Below are 16859 nucleotides of genomic sequence, written 5' to 3' on the forward strand. Positions count from 1 at the left end.
CGAGCAGGAGGACGAGGACAACGGGGCAGGCAGCAGGATCCCACCACCATGTCCTCCTCCTGGCCTCCAAAGGTTCCTCAAGGTTCCAGGTCAGCTTGGTCCAGCCCATGGTCTTGGGTGGAGCATCAACGCCAATGTTGGCCGCGTTCTTCTTGGCTATGAGAAATAAAGACCCCACAGCAAACCCTACTCTGGTTGTGTTCCATCTCCTGGAGATGGTGAGGACTCCACCACCAGGTGAAGGCGGAGAGGACAACACCAGCGGAAAGAGTCACTCCAAAGGGTGAACCCACACCTGGTCCGAGAGAAGAGAGAGGGAGCCGTGAAGAAGAGGTCTTCAGAGAATGGTTTGAGTTGGAAGGGACCTCAAAGCCCACTCAGTTCCCACGGGCAGAGACACCTCCCACCGGATCGGGGGCTCCAAGGCCCATCCAACGTAGCCTGGAACCCCTCCAGGGATGGGATCTGGGGGTTCTGCGTGGAAGGGACCTCCAAGCCCATCCAGTCCCACCTCCTGCCAGGGGCAGAGGCACTTCCCACTGCATCAGGGGCTCCAAGAACCATCCACGCTCATGTCCATGGTCACGTCCATATTCACGTCCATGCTCATGTCCATGCTCATGTCCATGGTCACGTCCATATTCACGTCCATGCTCATGTCCATGCTCATGTCCATGGTCACATCCGTGTTCACACCATGCTCATATCCACACTCACACCACGCTCATGGCCGGGATGGGCCGGGAAGGGGGGATCCCATTTTCCCAGCGCTTCCAGCGGGTGGGAACGGGAGGGATGGACCGGGGGGGGCTCCTTCCTTCTCTCCACTCCATCCCCCTCCCCATTACGCACGGGACTTTGGGGCTCCTCAGGGTTCCCTGACGGCCAGAATGGATTGGGAAGGGGGGATCCCGTTTTCCCAGTGCTTCCAGGGGGTGGGAATGGGAGGGATGGACCGGGGGGGCTCCATTCCCCCCTCCTCTCCATCTCCCCCTCCCCATTACACACAGGGCTCCCCCCTCCCGGGGGGTCCCTCGGGGTTCCCCGACGGCCGAGCTGGGTCGGGAAGGGGGGATCCCATTTTTCCAGCGCTTCCAAGGGATAGGAATGAGAGAGATGCAGCGGGGGGGCTCCTTCCTCCCCTCCTCTCCATCCCCCCCTCCTCTCCATCCCCCTCCCCATTACGCACAGGACTTTGGGGGCTCCTCGGGGTTCCCCGACGGCAGGGGCGTGTCGGGAAGGGGGGGATCCCAATTTCCCAGCACTTCCAGCGGGTGGGAATGGGAGAGATGGAACGGGGGGGCTCCTTCCACCCCTCCTCTCCATCCTCCCCTCCCCATTACGCACGGGGCTCCCCCCTCCCGGGGGGGTCCTCGGGGTTCCCCAACGGCCGAGACAGGTCGGGAAGGGGGGATCCCGTTTTCCAGCACTTCCAGTGGGTGGGAAAGGGACAGATGGACTGGGGGGGCTCCTTCCCCACCTCCTCTCCATCCCCCTCCCCATTACACACAGGGCTCCCGCAGCCCGGGGGGTCCCTCGGGGACCCCGACGGTCGAGGCGGTTCGGGAACGGGGGCTGGGGGGGGGGTGGATCCCGGTTTTCCAGCGCTTCCAGAGGGTGGGAATGGGAGAGAAGGACCAGGGGGGCTCCCTCCTTCCTCTCCTCTCCATCCTCCCCTCCCCATTACACACAGGGCTCCCCCCTCCCTGGGGGCTCCTCGGGGGTCCCCGATGGCCGGGATGGATCGGGAAGGGGGGATCCCAGTTTCTCGACCCTTCCAGGAGGTGGAAAGGGGAAAGGTGGTCCGGGGGGGCTCCTTCCTCCCCTCCTCCCCATCCCCCTCCCCGTTACACACAGGATTCCGGGGGTCCCTCGGGGTTCCCCAACTGCCGGGACAGGTCGGGAACGGGGGGGCGGGGGGGGGGATATCCCATTTTCCCAGCGCTTCCAGCGGGTGGGAATGGGAGGGATGGACCGGGGGAGGCTCCATCCCCCCCTCCTCTCCATCCCCCTCCCCGTTACGCTCGGGGCTCCCGCAGCCCCGGGGTTCCTCGGGGTCCCCCGATGGCCGGGACGCATCGGGAAGGGGGGATCCCTGTTTCCCAGCCCTTCCAGGAGGTGGGAATGGGAGGGATGAACCGGGGGGGCTCCATCCCCCCCTCCTCTCCATCCCCTCCTCCCCATTACGCACAGGGCTCCCCCCTCCCGAGGGGCTCCTCGGGGTCCCCCGAACGGCCGGGATGGATCGGGAAGGGGGGATCCCATTTTCCCAGTGCTTCCAGCGGGTGGGATCAGAAGGGATGAACCGGGGGGGCTCCTTCCTCCCCTCCTCTCCATCCCCCTCCCCATTACGCACAGGACTCCGGGGGTCCCTGGGGGTCCCCCTACGGCCGGGATGGATTGGGAACCGGGGGGGGATCCCTGTTTTCCATCTCTTCCAGCGGGTGGGAATGGGAGGGATGAACCGAGGGAGCTCCTTTCCCCCCTCCTCTCCATCCCCCCCTCCTCTCCATTCCCCCTCCCCATTACGCACAGGGGTCCCACAGCCCGGGGGGCTCTTCGGGGTTCCCCGACGGCCGGGATGGATCGGGATGGGGGGATCCCGGTTTCCCAGCGCTTCCAGCGGGTGGGAATGGAAGGGATGAACCGAGGGGGCTCCATCCCCCCCTCCCCGTTACTCACGGGGCTCCGGGGGCTCCTCGGGGTTCCCCAACTGCTGGAACAGGTCGGGAAGGGGGGGATCCCATTTTCCCAGCGCTTCCAGGAGGTGGGAATGGGAGAGATGGACTGGGGGTCTCCTTCCCCCCCTCCTCTCCATCCTTCTCCCCATTACGCACCGGACTCCGGGGTTCTCTCGGGGTTCCCCGACGGCCGGGATGGATCGGGAAGGGGGGGATCCCATTTTCCCAGCGCTTCCAGCGGGTGGGAATGGGAGGGATGGACCGGGGGAGGCTCCTTCCACCCCTCCTCTCCATCCCCCCCTCCTCTCCATCCCCCCCTCCTCTCCATCCCCCTCCCCATTACGTACGGGACTTTGGGGGCTCCTCGGGGTTCCCCGAAGGCAGAGATGGGTCGGGAACGGGGGGATCCCGTTTTCCCAGTGCTTCCAGCGGGTGGGAATGGGAGGGATAAACGGGGGGGGCTCCTTCCCCCCCTGCTCTCCCTCCCCCTCTCCTCTCCATCCCCCCCTCCCCATTACGCACGGGGGACCCCGTCCCGGGGGGGTCCCTCGGGGTTCCCCGACGGCCGGGATGGATCGGGAAGGGGGGATCCCGGTTTTCCAGCGCTTCCAGCGGGTGGGAACGGAAGGGATGAACCGGGGGGGCTCCTTCCCCCCCTCCTCTCCATCCCCCTCCCCGTTACGCACGGGACTTTGGGGGTCCCTAGGGGTCCCCCTACGGCCGGGATGGATCGGGAACGGGGGGGGGGGATAATCCCTGTTTTCCACCTCTTCCAGCGGGTGGGAGCGGCAGGGATGCTGCGGGGGGGCTGCGGGGGGGCTCTGTCGGGGCTGCGGGGGGGGCAGAGCGCGGCCCCGGGGCTGTGGTTAATGTGTAATTGGGAGCAGATGGTGTCTCCCAACGGCCGGAACGGGGCCCGGGGGGTACCCCCCATTTGGGGGGGGGGGGGACGGGGACACCCACGGACCCGTTGCACCGCTAATATTTGCTCTTCAAATATTTTCCTTGGAAAGGTTTTACAGCCCGGGGGTGGCTCAGGGATAGATATTTTATCTCTGGGAAGATGGGGACCATCTGTGCCGGGTCCGAGGAAGTGGGGGGGGGGGGGGGGGGGAAGGGGGGGGGCCCCATCCACCTTCTATTTGCTCAAAGAAACCGTCGGGAAAAGCCACCCCTCGGTTAAAGCGGTGCGGGAGAGGAGCGGTGGTGGCGGTGGCGGTCCCGGTGGCGGTGGAGGAGCGGTCGGAGCGGAGGTGGAGGGGCGCCCCCCCAACCCCCCCCCATTCCCCCCCCTTTGGGGTTCGCGGAGGGTCCGCGGAGGCACCGGGGCGCTGTCCGGCAGCGTGGTGCTGAAACCCGGCTGGGGACCCTCTTCCTCATCCTCATCCTCCTCTTCTTCACCCTTCTCATCCTCCTCCTCTTCTTCCTCATCCTCACCCTCCTCTTCTTCACCCTTCTCATCCTCCTCCTCTTCTTCCTCATCCTCCTCTTCCCCCTCATTCTCCTCTTCCCCCTCATCCTCCTCTTTCTCCTCTTTCTCCTTTCTCCTTCTCCTCCTTCTCCTCCTCTTATTCCTCCTCCTTCTCTTTCTCCTCCTCCTCATCCTCCTCTTCCTCTTCCCCCACATCCTCCTCTTCCTCGTCCCATCCTCCTCTTATTCCTCATCCTCCTCATCATCCTCTTCCTCCTCCTCCTCCTCTTCTTCCTCCTCCTCCTCTTCCCCCTCATCCTCCTCTTTCTCCTCCTCATCCTCATCCTACTCTTTCTCCTCCTCCTCCTGTTATTCCTCATCCTCCTCTTCCCCCTCATCCTCTTCTTCCTCTTCCCATCCTCCTCTTATTCCTCATCCTCATCATCCTCTTCCCCCTCGTCCTAACCTTTTCCCTCCTCCTCTTCCCACTCATCCTCCTCTTTCTCCTCTTCATACTTATCCTCCTCTTTCTCCTCCTCCTCTTATTCCTCCTCCTCCTCCTCCTCCTCATCCTCCTCTTCCCTCTCATCCTCCCTTTTTCCTCCTCCTCCTCTTATTCCTCATCCTCATCCTCCTCTTCTCCCTCATCCTCTTCCTCCTCCCATCCTCTGCTTATTCCTCATCCTCCTCCTCCTCCCATTCCTCATCCACAATTGCCTCTTCCTCCTCCTCCTCCTCATCCCCCTCCTCTTCCTCCTGCCCCGTGACACCACAGCCTTTGCTCCTTCATCCACCCCCCGGTCTGACCCACCTCACCGGCACCACAGTGGCTCCGAGGACACCAACAACCACGTGGCTCCAGTTGGAATCCACAATTTGGTTCATCTTGGAGGACAATCCGGTTCCACTCCACAGGTAACCCTCCTACACCCCTTCCGGGCACTCCTGTTCTCAGTTGCGTGTGAACGCGTTGCAGCTCCAGGCGTGGGAAGAGCAGCCGGAAAGTGCCCCATGGAGAAGGCCCCGGGGGTGTTGGTCACCGGCGGCTGCAGCGTCCGGAGAAGGGCCCGGAGCTGGAGAAGGGTCTGGAGAACGAGGGTTCTGAGAGGCGGCTGAGGGCCCTGGGGATGGAGAAGAGGGGCTGAGGGGGGACCTCATCGTCTCCAACCACCTGGAAGGAGGTTCTGGAGAGGTGGGCGCTGGGCTCCTCTCCCAAGGGACAGCGATGGGATGAGAGGAAACGGCCTCGAGTTGCTCCAGGGGAGGTTCAGGTTGGACACGAGGAGGAATCTCTCCATGGAAAGGGTTCTCCATCCATGGATCCAGCCTGGCCAGATCCCTCTGCAGACCCTTCCTGCCCTCCATCCATGGATCCAGCCTGGCCAGATCCCTCTGGAGACCCTTCCTGCCCTCCATCCATGGATCCAGCCTGGCCAGATCCCTCTGCAGACCCTTCCTGCCCTCCATCCATGGATCCAGCCTGGCCAGATCCCTCTGCAGACCCTTCCTGCCTCCATCCATGGATCCAGCCTGGCCAGATCCCTCTGCAGAGCCTTCCTACCCTCCATCCATGGATCCAGCCTGGTCAGATCCCTCTGCAGAGCCTTCCTGCCCTCCATCCATGGATCCAGCCTGGCCAGATCCCTCTGCAGACCCTTCCTGCCCTCCATCCATGGATCCAGCCTGGCCAGATCCCTCTGCAGACCCTTCCTGCCCTCCATCCATGGATCCAGCCTGGCCAGATCCCTCTGCAGAGCCTTCCTGCCCTCCATCCATGGATCCAGCCTGGCCAGATCCCTCTGCAGAGCCTTCCTACCCTCCATCCATGGATCCAGCCTGGCCAGATCCCTCTGCAGAGCCTTCCTGCCCTCCATCCATGGATCCAGCCTGGCCAGATCCCTCTGCAGACCCTTCCTGCCTCCATCCATGGATCCAGCCTGGCCAGATCCCTCTGCAGAGCCTTCCTGCCCTCCATCCATGGATCCAGCCTGGCCAGATCCCTCTGCAGACCCTTCCTGCCCTCCATCCATGGATCCAGCCTGGCCAGGTCCCTCCATACCCTCCAGCAGATGGACACTTTCTCCCATCTTGGTGTCATCCACACACCCACACAGTGTCCGTTCGATGCCTTCATTGAGGTCGTTGATGACGTTGTTGCACAGGACTGTCCCTGCACTGAGGACATCCAATCTTGATCTTCTGAGCTGGTAGAAGAGGTGACCAAGTAGTGGAGCATCTCCAGCCAGAGGAGAGGAGGTTTCTGTTAACCCGTCCATCGCTTCTCAAGTTCTTCTTTCTTCTTCACCTGAGGCTTCTCCATCCCTTCCGAGGCTGCCCAGGGCGGTGGTGGAGTCCCCGTCCATGGAGGGCTTTCAAAGCCGGGCAGATGAGGTGCTCAGGGATGGTTTGGTCATGGACAGGGATGGTTGGACTCGATGATCTCCAAGGTCCTTTCCAACCTGGGGTTTCTCTGGTTTCCCCAAAGAGTGTTTCCACCTTCTGCTCTCTCTTTCTGCCCTCGCTTCTTCTTCTTCTTCTTCTCGCAGGTCGAGTCTTGGACGCCACCACTGACTTATCCGACCTCACAGCACCGACCGTCTCCTCCGGGCAAGTCCCAGGCCCCGAAAGGCCCACCATGGAACACCAAGGTGAGCCGTGGCAGGTCAAGGCCGGGTCGGATGGGGCTTGGAGCAACCTCACCCCATGGGAGGTGTCCCTGTGCATGGCAGGGGTGGGATTGGATGGGCTTGGAGGTCCCTTCCAGCCCAAACCATTCCATGATATGGGGTGGAATTGGATGGGATTTGAGGTTCCTTCTAACCCAACTCATACCATGATCTGAGTTGGAACCGGATGGGCTTTGAGATCCCTTCCATCCCGACTCATACCATGATCCCAGTTGGAACCGGATGGGCTTTGAGGTCCCTTCCAACCCAACTCATACCATGATCTGAGCTGGAACCGGATGGGCTTTGAGATCCCTTCCATCCCGACTCATACCATGATCCGAGTTGGAACCAGATGGGCTTTGAGGTCCCTTCTAACCCAACTCATACCATGATCTGAGTTGGAACCGGATGGGCTTAGAGATCCCTTCCATCCCAACCTATTCCAGGATTCCTTGATGATCTCCAGTGCTTCCCAGTCCCTCTTTCCAGCTACTTTCCATCCTCTCCTCGGAGGGACCTTCTCTCCGAGCTCCTCCATGGGCATCACCTGGGTTGGTCACCCCCTTTCCTGCCCCACCCTTCCTCCACCCCCCCTCAGCCAATGAACCCCACGGAGCTCCAAGCTCCGAGTCCTCCTGTCCAACCCTCTCCAGACCCCACCTCAAGGCCGGGGCTCTCCGACCCCACCTGTCCTTCACCCTGCAGACCCTCCAGCGCTGGTGGTGTCCTGGAGAGGGGCGGGCGGGCAGCATTCCCCCCTCCAACCCATCCCGGTGCTCCATCCCCATCTGCTCGGCTTCTCCCCAGGCTCCACCAGCGTGAACCAACTGGGAGGGCTCTTCGTCAACGGCCGCCCACTCCCCACCTGCAAGAGGAAGAAGATCATCCAGTTGGCCATGTGCGGCGTCCGGACCTCCGACATCTCCCGCAGCCTCAAGGTGAGCCTGGGATGGGGGTTCTCCTCCAGATCCAGGAGCAGGGAACTCATCCTGCCCTTGGACGCAGCGCTGGGGAGGTTGAACCTCGAATCTTGGGTTGAGTTTTGGGTCTTTCACTCCAAGAAGGACCCTGAGGGGCTGCAGCGTCCGGAGAAGGGCCCGGAGCTGGAGAAGGGTCTGGAGAACGAGGGTTCTGAGAGGCGGCTGAGGGCCCTGGGGATGGAGAAGAGGGGCTGAGGGGGGACCTCATTGTCTCCAACCACCTGGAAGGAGGGTGTGGGTGGTGGTCTCTTCTCCCAAGGATCAAGAGATGGCAGCAAATGACCTCAAGTTGCACCCGGAGACGTTTAGGTTGGACATTGGAAAACTGTCTTCCCTGAAAACGCTCCCAGGGCGGTGGTGGAGTGTCCGTCCCCGGAGGGGTTTAGAAGACGGGGAGATGAGGTCCTCGGGGATCTGGTGGGACGGTTGGCCTTGATGCTCCCAAAGGTCTTTTCCAACCCAACCACTCTCTGACGCGGTGATCCGTTTCCTGCCCCCTTCCCAGGTGTCCAACGGTTGCGTCAGCAAAATCCTGGGACGTTACTACCGGACGGGAGCCGTGGAGCCCAAAGCCATCGGGGGCAGCAAACCCCGCGCGGCCACGGCCGAGGTGGTGGCCAGGATCTCCCAGCTGAAGCGGGAGAAGCCCTCCATCTTCGCTTGGGAGATCCGTCAGCAGCTGCACCTCGAGGGCATCTGCACCAACACCAGGACCCTCAGCGTGAGTCCTCCTGGAGGGGGCGGTGAGGACACCCCATGGATGGGTGGGAAGGATGAGTAGGGAAGGGCTTGGAGATCACTCCATCACGGCTAAAACAAAGCCATCTCCAATGAGTTGGGTCATCGTCTCCATCACTGGGACGCTTGTGGTGGGGCTGTCGTGGTGCCGCTGGTTGGAGAGCTGCTCTTCCCCATGGCCAAACCAACCCCACCTTCTCCATCGCTGAGGTTGTCCCCCACCCGCTCCCATCAGCCCACCCAGATCCGAGGGTTCCCTCAACCAGCGAAGAGCGGAGTGTGGTTGAGGAGCACCTTGGAGATAGATGAGTGTTGGGCCACCGCCCTCGCTCGGTGCTCCTCACCTTGGAGCACGCTGGGAGCTCTGAGCTTTGCCCGAGTCCTCCTGCTTGACCTCCTGGTGCCGCCTCGGCTCTCCTCCCCAGGTCTCCTCCATCAACCGAGTGTTGAGGACCCTTCCCGGCGACCCACGGATGGTGGTGGAGATGGGATTTGCCGAGGACCCACTGCTATGGGGTGAGTCCGGGCGTGGGGTCAAGGGTGGGATTCTGCCCCTCTGCTCCGCTCCGGGGAGACCTCCTCGGGAGAATTGTGTCCAGGTCTGGAATCCTCAGCAGAAGGAGGAGATGGAGCTGTTGGAAGGGGTCCAGAGGAGGCTCCAAGGATGCTGCGAGGGCTGAGAACCTCCCGTCCGAGGACAGCGGAGAGAGTTGGGGTTGGGGAGAAGAGAAGGCTCCCAGGAGACCTCAGAGCAGCTTCCAGTGCCTGAAGGGGCTCCAGGAGAGCCGGAGAGGGGCTCTGGATCAGGGGGTGCAGGGATAGGACGAGGGGAACGGTTTTGAGCTGCAAGAGGGGAGATGGAGGTGAGATCTTGGGGAGAAACGTTCTCCTGTGAGGGTGGAGAACCCCTGGCCCAGGTTGCCCAGAGCAGTGGTGGTGCCCCATCCCTGGAGGGGTTCCAGGCCAGGTTGGATGGTTCTTGGAGCCCCTGATCCAGCGGGAGGTGTCCCTGGGTTGGAATTTGATGGGCTTTGAGGTCCTTTCCAACTCAACCCATTCCAGGATTCCATGACCCTTCCAGGTCCCACCTGGGGCTCCTCCAGGTCTCGGTCCCCCCATCTCCTGCCCTTCTGTCCCCACAGTGTCCCCTCTCAGCCGCTGCTCTCCGGCCGAAGCCGGTGCCGTCTCCTCGCCGGGGACTCAGGACCCTCCTCGAGGATCTGCATCCGTGCGGCAGCTCCCGCCGGACACCCGGCACAGGAACAGGACCGTCTTCTCCAGGCGGCAGTCGGAAGCTTTGGAGAAAGGTTTGGCTCCCACGGAAGAGGTCGGGACATCACGTGTCCACCCGGAGCTGCCGCGCGGTGGGGAGGGACAGTTCTCCATGGCCACCTCTCCGTGGAGCGGCTCTCTGTGAGGAGAAGTCTCCAGGAGGAAGTTCTCCATGGCCAACTCCACGTGGGGAGCATTGTCCCCATGGAGAAGTGCCCCATGGAGCATTGTCCCCATGGAGAAGTGCCCCATGGAGCATTGTCCCCATGGAGCATTGTCCCCATGGAGAGTTGGCCATGGAGAACTGTCCCATGGAGAGTTATCCCCATGGAGAGTTGTCCCCATGGAGAGTTGTCCCCATGGAGACTCATCTTTGAGTAGAGTTATCCCTGTGGACATCTGGCCATGGAGAACTGGTCATGGTGAGTCGTCCCCATGGAGGGCCTTCGAGTAGAGTTGTCCCCATGGAGCATTGTCCCCATGGAGAACTGTCCCATGGAGAGTTGTCCCCATGGAGAGTTGGCCATGGAGAACTGCCCCATGGAGCATTGTCCCATGGAGAGTTATCCCCATGGAGAGTTGTCCCCATGGAGAGTCATCTTTGAGTACAGTTGTCCCTGTGGAGATGTGGCCATGGAGAACTGGTCATGATGAGTCGTCCCCATGGAGGGCCTTCGAGTAGAGTTGTCCCCATGGAGAAGTGCCCCATGGAGCATTGTACCCATGGAGAGTTGTCCCCATGAAGAGTTGTCCCCATGGAGAAGTGCCCCATGGAGCAACGTCCCCATGGAGAGTTGTCCCCGTGGAGAGTTGTCCCCATGGAGCATTGTCTCTATGGAGAACTGTCCCATGGAGCATTGTCCCCATGGAGCACTGTCCCCATGGAGCGTTGTCCCCATGGAGAGTCATCTTTGAGTACAGTTGTCCCTGTGGACATCTGGCCATGGAGAACTGGTCATGATGAGTCGTCCCCATGGAGGGCCTTCGAGTAGAGTTGTCCCCATGGAGAAGTGCCCCATGGAGCATTGTCCCCATGGAGCATTGTCCCCATGGAGAGTTGTCCCCATGGAGCAATGTCCCCATGGAGAGTTGGCCATGGAGAACTGACCCACGGAGCATTGTCCCCATGGAGAGTTGTCCCCATGGAGCAATGTCCCCATGGAGAGTTGGCCATGGAGAACTGACCCATGGAGCATTGTCCCCATGGAGCATTGTCCCCATGGAGAGTTGCCCACGGAAAGTTGACCGCAGAGACTTGTCCCAAACGCAGCTGGGATGGAGCAGGTCCATTCCCAGGAGAAGACCTTCCTTCCTTCCCTCCCTCTGGGTGGGCTCCTGCCCCACTGAAGGACACGGCCATGGCTGTGGTGCCCCAGAACCCCCTGACCCGTGGCCACCAGCGCCCCGACCCCACCACGGCGCCGGGCGGCGGCTGCGCCGGATGGGCTGATCTCATCCTGGTTCTTCTCGTAGAGTTCCAGAGGGGACAATATCCCGACAGCGCCACCCGGGAGAGCCTGGCCAAGGCCACCCAGCTGCCCCACGCCACCATCAGGGTAAGAGGAGGCCGTCGTCCCCATGGAGAGGTGGCCATGGAGAGCTGTCCCCATGGAGAGTTGTCCCCATGGAGAGTTGTCCCCATGGAGAGTTGGCCATGGAGAACTGTCCCATGGAGCATTGTCCCCATGGAGAGCTGTCCCCATGGAGCATTGTCCCCATGGAGAACTGTCCCCATGGAGCACTGTCCCCATGGAGAGTTGGCCATGGAGAACTGTCCCATGGAGCATTGTCCCCATGGAGCATTGTCCCCATGGAGAACTGTCCCCATGGAGCATTGTCCCCATGGAGAACTGTCCCCATGGAGCACTGTCCCCATGGAGAGTTGGCCATGGAGAGCTGTCCCCACTTCATGACACACTCCATGGGCTGAACCCTGGTAGATCCCATGACACACATCATGGCTAACGTCACGGCATGTTCCATGACACCACCCATGGCACAACTCCTGGAAGACTCCATGGTGTCCATCATGGAACACTCTATGGTGCTCTCCATGGAGCGTTCCATGAGGTGCTCCATGGGCTGATCCCTGGTAGACACCACAGCATGGACCATGACAACCCCATGATGCTTCTCATGGCACCACCCATGGCACAGCTCCTGGAAGAGTCCATGGCCTCCATCATGGAACGCTCTATGGTGCTCTTTGGGGTGTGTTCCATGAGGTCCTCCATGGGCTGATCCCTGGTAGACACCATGACACACATCATGGCTAACGTCATGGCATGTTCCAAGACACAACCCATGGCACAACTCCTGGAAGAGCCCATGGTGTCCATCATGGAACACTCTATGGTGCTCTTCATGGAGCGTTCCATGAGGTTCTCCATGGCTGAACCCTGGTAGACACCATGGCATGGACCATGACAACCTCATGGCATGTTCCATGGCACCACCCATGGCACAGCTCCTGGAAGACTCCATGGCATCCATCATGGAGCACTCTATGGTGCTCTTTGTGGTGTGTTCCATGACGTTCTCCATGGCTGATCCCTGGTAGATCCCATGACACACATCATGGCTAACGTCATGCCATGTTCCATGACACCACCCATGGCACAACTCCTGGAAGAGTCCATGGTGTCCATCATGGAACACTCTATGGTGCTCTCCATGGAGCGTTCCATGAGGTGCTCCATGGGCTGATCCCTGGTAGACACCATGACACACATCATGGCTATCGTCATGGCACCACCCATGGCACAGCTCCTGGAAGACTCCATGGTGTCCACCATGGAACACTCCATGAAGTGCCATGTGACGATCCCGTGTCCCGCGGGAGAAGGACGGTGCCGAGCAGTGGACCCCTGGCCGGGCGGTGGGGGCGGTGGGATGAGGACCATCAGCCCTCTCCTTCTCCTCAGGTCTGGTTCTCCAACCGGAGGGCCAAATGGAGACGGGAGGCCAAGCGGAAGCTGGAGGCCGGTGGGGCAGGTGAGAAGCCAAGGGTGGAGGAGATGGGACGCGGGATCTGAGGGCCACGGAGGACACTGCGGTCCTGGGCCACCGCGGGAGGGGATGGAACGTGGGGCTCCGGGAATGCTGGGAAGGGGCTTCTCCCAAGCGTGGAGGGGTGGTGGCTTTGGACTGGAAGGGAGAAGATTCAGATGGGACATTGGGAGGTACTTCTTCACCACGAGGTTGGGAGACCCTGGAAGAGGTGGCCCAGAGAAGCCATGGCTGCTCCATCCCTGGAGGTGTCCAAGGTCGGGTGGGATGGGGCTCGGAGCCCCGGAGCCAGCGGGAGGTGTCCCTGACCACGGCAGGGGTGGGACCGGGTGGGTCTGGAGGTCCCTTCCCACCCATTCCATGATGTGGGTTGGAACTGAGTGGGTCTGGAGGTCCCTTCCCACCCATTCCACGATGTGGGTTGGAACTGGATGGGTTTGGAGGTCCCTTCCAACCCATTCCATGAGGTGGGTTGGAACCGGATGGGTTTGGAGGTCCCTTCCAACCCATTCCATGATGTGGGTTGGAACTCGATGGGCTTTGAGGTCCCTTCCAACCCATTCCATGATGTGGGTTGGAACTCGATGGGCTTTGAGGTCCCTTCCAACCCATTCCATGATGTGGGTTGGAACTCGATGGGCTTTGAGGTCCCTTCCCACCCATTCCATGATGTGGGTTGGAACTGGGTGGGTTTGGAGGTCCCTTCCCACCCATTCCATGATGTGGGTTGGAACTCGATGGGCTTTGAGGTCCCTTCCAACCCATTCCATGATGTGGGTTGGAACTCGATGGGCTTTGAGGTCCCTTCCAACCCATTCCATGATGTGGGTTGGAACTGGGTGGGTTTGGAGGTCCCTTCCCACCCATTCCATGATGTGGGTTGGAACTCGATGGGCTTTGAGGTCCCTTCCAACCCATTCCATGATGTGGGTTGGAACTGGGTGGGTTTGGAGGTCCCTTCCCACCCATTCCATGATGTGGGTTGGAACTCGATGGGCTTTGAGGTCCCTTCCAACCCATTCCATGATGTGGGTTGGAACTGGGTGGGTTTGGAGATCCCTTCCAACCCATTCCATGATGTGGGTTGGAACTGAGTGGGTTTGGAGGTCCTTTCCAACCCAACGCTCTTTGATGCTCTTATGGCCTTTGGTGGCCCAATGGAGGTGGTGGTGGTCCTCGTGGGTTGGGGTCCCACCAGGGAGGTTGGCTCGGAAGCTCCTGCTCCTGGTGGCCCACCTGACCCCCGGCGTCCTCCTCAGCGGCTCCAGGAGCTGGTGGAGCCCCCCACGGTGTGGAGGCGGCCGTGGGGCAGCTGTGGGGCAGCAAGGAGAAGGTGGGGACCTCCAAGGAGGGACTGGGTGGGCTTGGAGGTGGCTTCCAACCCATTCCGTGGTTCAGGATGGAACGGGACGGGTGTGGAGGTCCCTTCCAACCCATCCCATGAGTTGGGTGGACCTTATCCCCCCCGAGGCCGACGTTCTGCCCTCCCCACGCAGCCCCCTGGTGCCACCGGACGCTGCCCCACGGGGTGACCATGGCCGCTTTCCGCCCCACCTCTGCCACCACCGCTGCCTCCTCACAGGTAGGACACGACCCCCGTTGACGAGGAGGCCCCCAACAAAGCCCCCTCTGGAGCCCACCCTCCCGTTGCCCGGTGGCCCTGAGCTCTGCTGGACTTGGGCCTCCTCAAGGAGGCCCTTTCTGGGGCCACCTCAGAGGTGACACCAGGTCTCAGGTCCTCTTTGGGGTGGCCTGGACCTCATAGAGCCCCATGGAGTCTCCATGATGTCCCGCTCTGTTCCCTGTGCAGCATCTCCTGGCGTTCCAGCACCTTCATGGTCATGGTTGTGGTCATCGTCATGGTTGTGGTCATGGTTGTGGTCTTGGTCATGATCTTGGTCATGGTCATGGTCATGGTCATGGTCTCAGTCCTGGTCTTGGTCCTGGTTGTGGTCATGGTCTCCTCACGCCCCTCTGGGACACCTCGTGCTGTGGTAAAAGAGCTCGGGGGGACCCCGGGGACGAGGGGGGAGGTTTGGGGCTGTGGGGCGCCATGGGGGGACACCGGGGGGGGTTTGGGGGGGTCACCGGAGAGAGTCCTGGGTTGGGTTGGGTTGGGTTGGGTTGGAAGGGCCCTTAAAGGTCACCCAGGTCCAACCACCGGCTGGGGGGATGTGGGGCTCCATGGGGCGCTGTGGGGCATGTGGGGCACTGTGGGGCTCCATAGGGCTCCATGGGGTGGTGTGGGGTGTGTGTGGGGTCCATGGGGTGCTGTGGGGCACTGTGGGGCATGTGGGGCTCCATGGGGCGCTGTGGGGCACTGTGGGGTCCATGGGGCACTGTCGGGTGCTGTGGGGCTCTATAGGGCTCCATGGGGCGCTGTGGGGCATGTGGGGCGCTGTGGGGCTCCATGGGGCCCATGAGGTGCTGTGGGCCTCCATGGGGCACTGTGGGGCATGTGGGGTGCTGTGGGGCGTGTGGGGCCCATAGGGTGCTGTGGGGCGTGTGGGGCGCTGTGGGGCTCCATAGGGCTCCATGGGGCGGTGTGGGGCATGTGGGGCTCCATAGGGCTCCATGGGGCGCCGTGGGGCATGTGGGGCACTGTGGGGCTCCATAGGGCTCCATGGGGCAGTGTGGGGCATGTGGGGCACTGTAGGGCTCCGTAGGGCTCCATGGGCCGGTGTGGGGCATGTGGGGTCCATGGAGTGCTGTGGGGCGCTATGGGGCCCATGGGGCACTGTGGGGCATGTGGGGTGCTATGGGGCACTGTGGGGCCCACGGGGTGCTGTGGGGCCAATGGGGTGCTGTGGGGCTCCATAGGGCTCCATGGGGTGCTGTGGGGCTCCGTGCGGCGCTGTGGGGCTCCATGGGGCGCTGTGGGGTGCCGTGGGGCATGTGGGGCACTGTGGGGCTCCATAGGGCTCCATGGGGCGGTGTGGGGTGTGTGTGGGGTCCATGGGGTGCTGTGGGGCACTGTGGGGCATGTGGGGCTCCATGGGGAGCTGTGGGGCACTGTTGGGTCCATGGGGCACTGTCGGGTGCTGTGGGGCTCTATAGGGCTCCATGGGGCGCTGTGGGGCATGTGGGGCGCTGTGGGGCTCCATGGGGCCCATGGGGTGCTGTGGGCCTCCATGGGGCACTGTGGGGCATGTGGGGTGCTGTGGGGTGTGTGGGGCCCATAGGGTGCTGTGGGGCGTGTGGGGCACTGTAGGGCTCCATGGGGCGGTGTGGGGTGTGTGGGGCACTGTGGGGCACTGTAGGGCTCCATGGGGCGGTGTGGGGTGTGTGGGGCACTGTGGGGCACTGTAGGGCTCCATGGGGCGGTGTGGGGTGTGTGGGGCACTGTGGGGCATGTGGGGCAGTGTGGGGCGTGTGGGGTGCTGAGGGGCTCCATAGGGCTCCATGGGGCACTGTGGAGCACTGTAGGGCCCATGGGGCACTGTGGGGCACTGTGGGGCACTGTGGGGCTCCAGGGGGCCTATGGGGCGCTATGGGGCCCATGGGGCGGTGTGGGGCATGTGGGGCCCACGGGGTGCTGTGGGGCTCCATAGGGCTCTATGGGGCAGTGTGGGGTGTGTGGGGGGTCCATGGGGCGCTGTGGGGCACTGTGGGGCATGTGGGGCTCCGTGGGGCCCATGGGGCTCCATGGGGCGCTGTGGGGTGCTGAGGGGCTCCATAGGGCTCCATGGGGCGTGTGGGGCTCCATGGGGCAGTGTGGGGTGTGTGGGGCTCCATGGGGCCCATGGGGCAGTGTGGGGTGTGTGGGGCTCCATGGGGCACTGTGGGGTGTGTGGGGCCCCATAGGGCCCATGGGGTGCTGTGGGGCGCTGTGAGGCACTGTGGGGCCCATGGGGCATGTGGGGTGCTGTGGGGCTCCATGGGGCGCTGTGGGGCTCCATGGGGCGCTGTGGGGTGCTGTGGGGCTCCATGGGGCCCATGGGGCGTGTGGGGCGCTGTGGGGTTCCATAGGGAGTGTGGGGGGTTCCCCTGCCCCATAGCGCAGTGGGGCTGCAGGTTCCCCCTCCGCCTGACGCCCCTCTTTGTCCACAGGCGCCGCCCCCGGAGGTCCCTGGTGGCCCCTGGAGGTCCTCACCTTCTC

General features: G+C 62.4%; 1 protein-coding gene across 1 annotated transcript; it reads left to right on the forward strand.

Moving 5' to 3' along the window:
• Window positions 1-3251: 3251 nt before the first annotated feature.
• Window positions 3252-12986, forward strand: PAX4 (paired box 4). The gene is made up of 10 exons (XM_054071683.1): window positions 3252-3296; window positions 3834-3934; window positions 5069-5175; window positions 6639-6740; window positions 7569-7699; window positions 8247-8462; window positions 8905-8995; window positions 9622-9786; window positions 11225-11307; window positions 12676-12986. Exons 1-10 carry the CDS (start codon window positions 3252-3254, stop codon window positions 12784-12786), a joined length of 1152 nt encoding a protein of 383 aa, XP_053927658.1. The 3' UTR covers window positions 12787-12986.
• The last annotated feature ends 3873 nt before the right edge of the window (window positions 12987-16859 follow it).

This window comes from Cuculus canorus, chromosome 1 (assembly GCF_017976375.1).
Source record: "Cuculus canorus isolate bCucCan1 chromosome 1, bCucCan1.pri, whole genome shotgun sequence".
In the NCBI taxonomy this organism is placed as follows: Eukaryota; Metazoa; Chordata; class Aves; order Cuculiformes; family Cuculidae; genus Cuculus; species Cuculus canorus.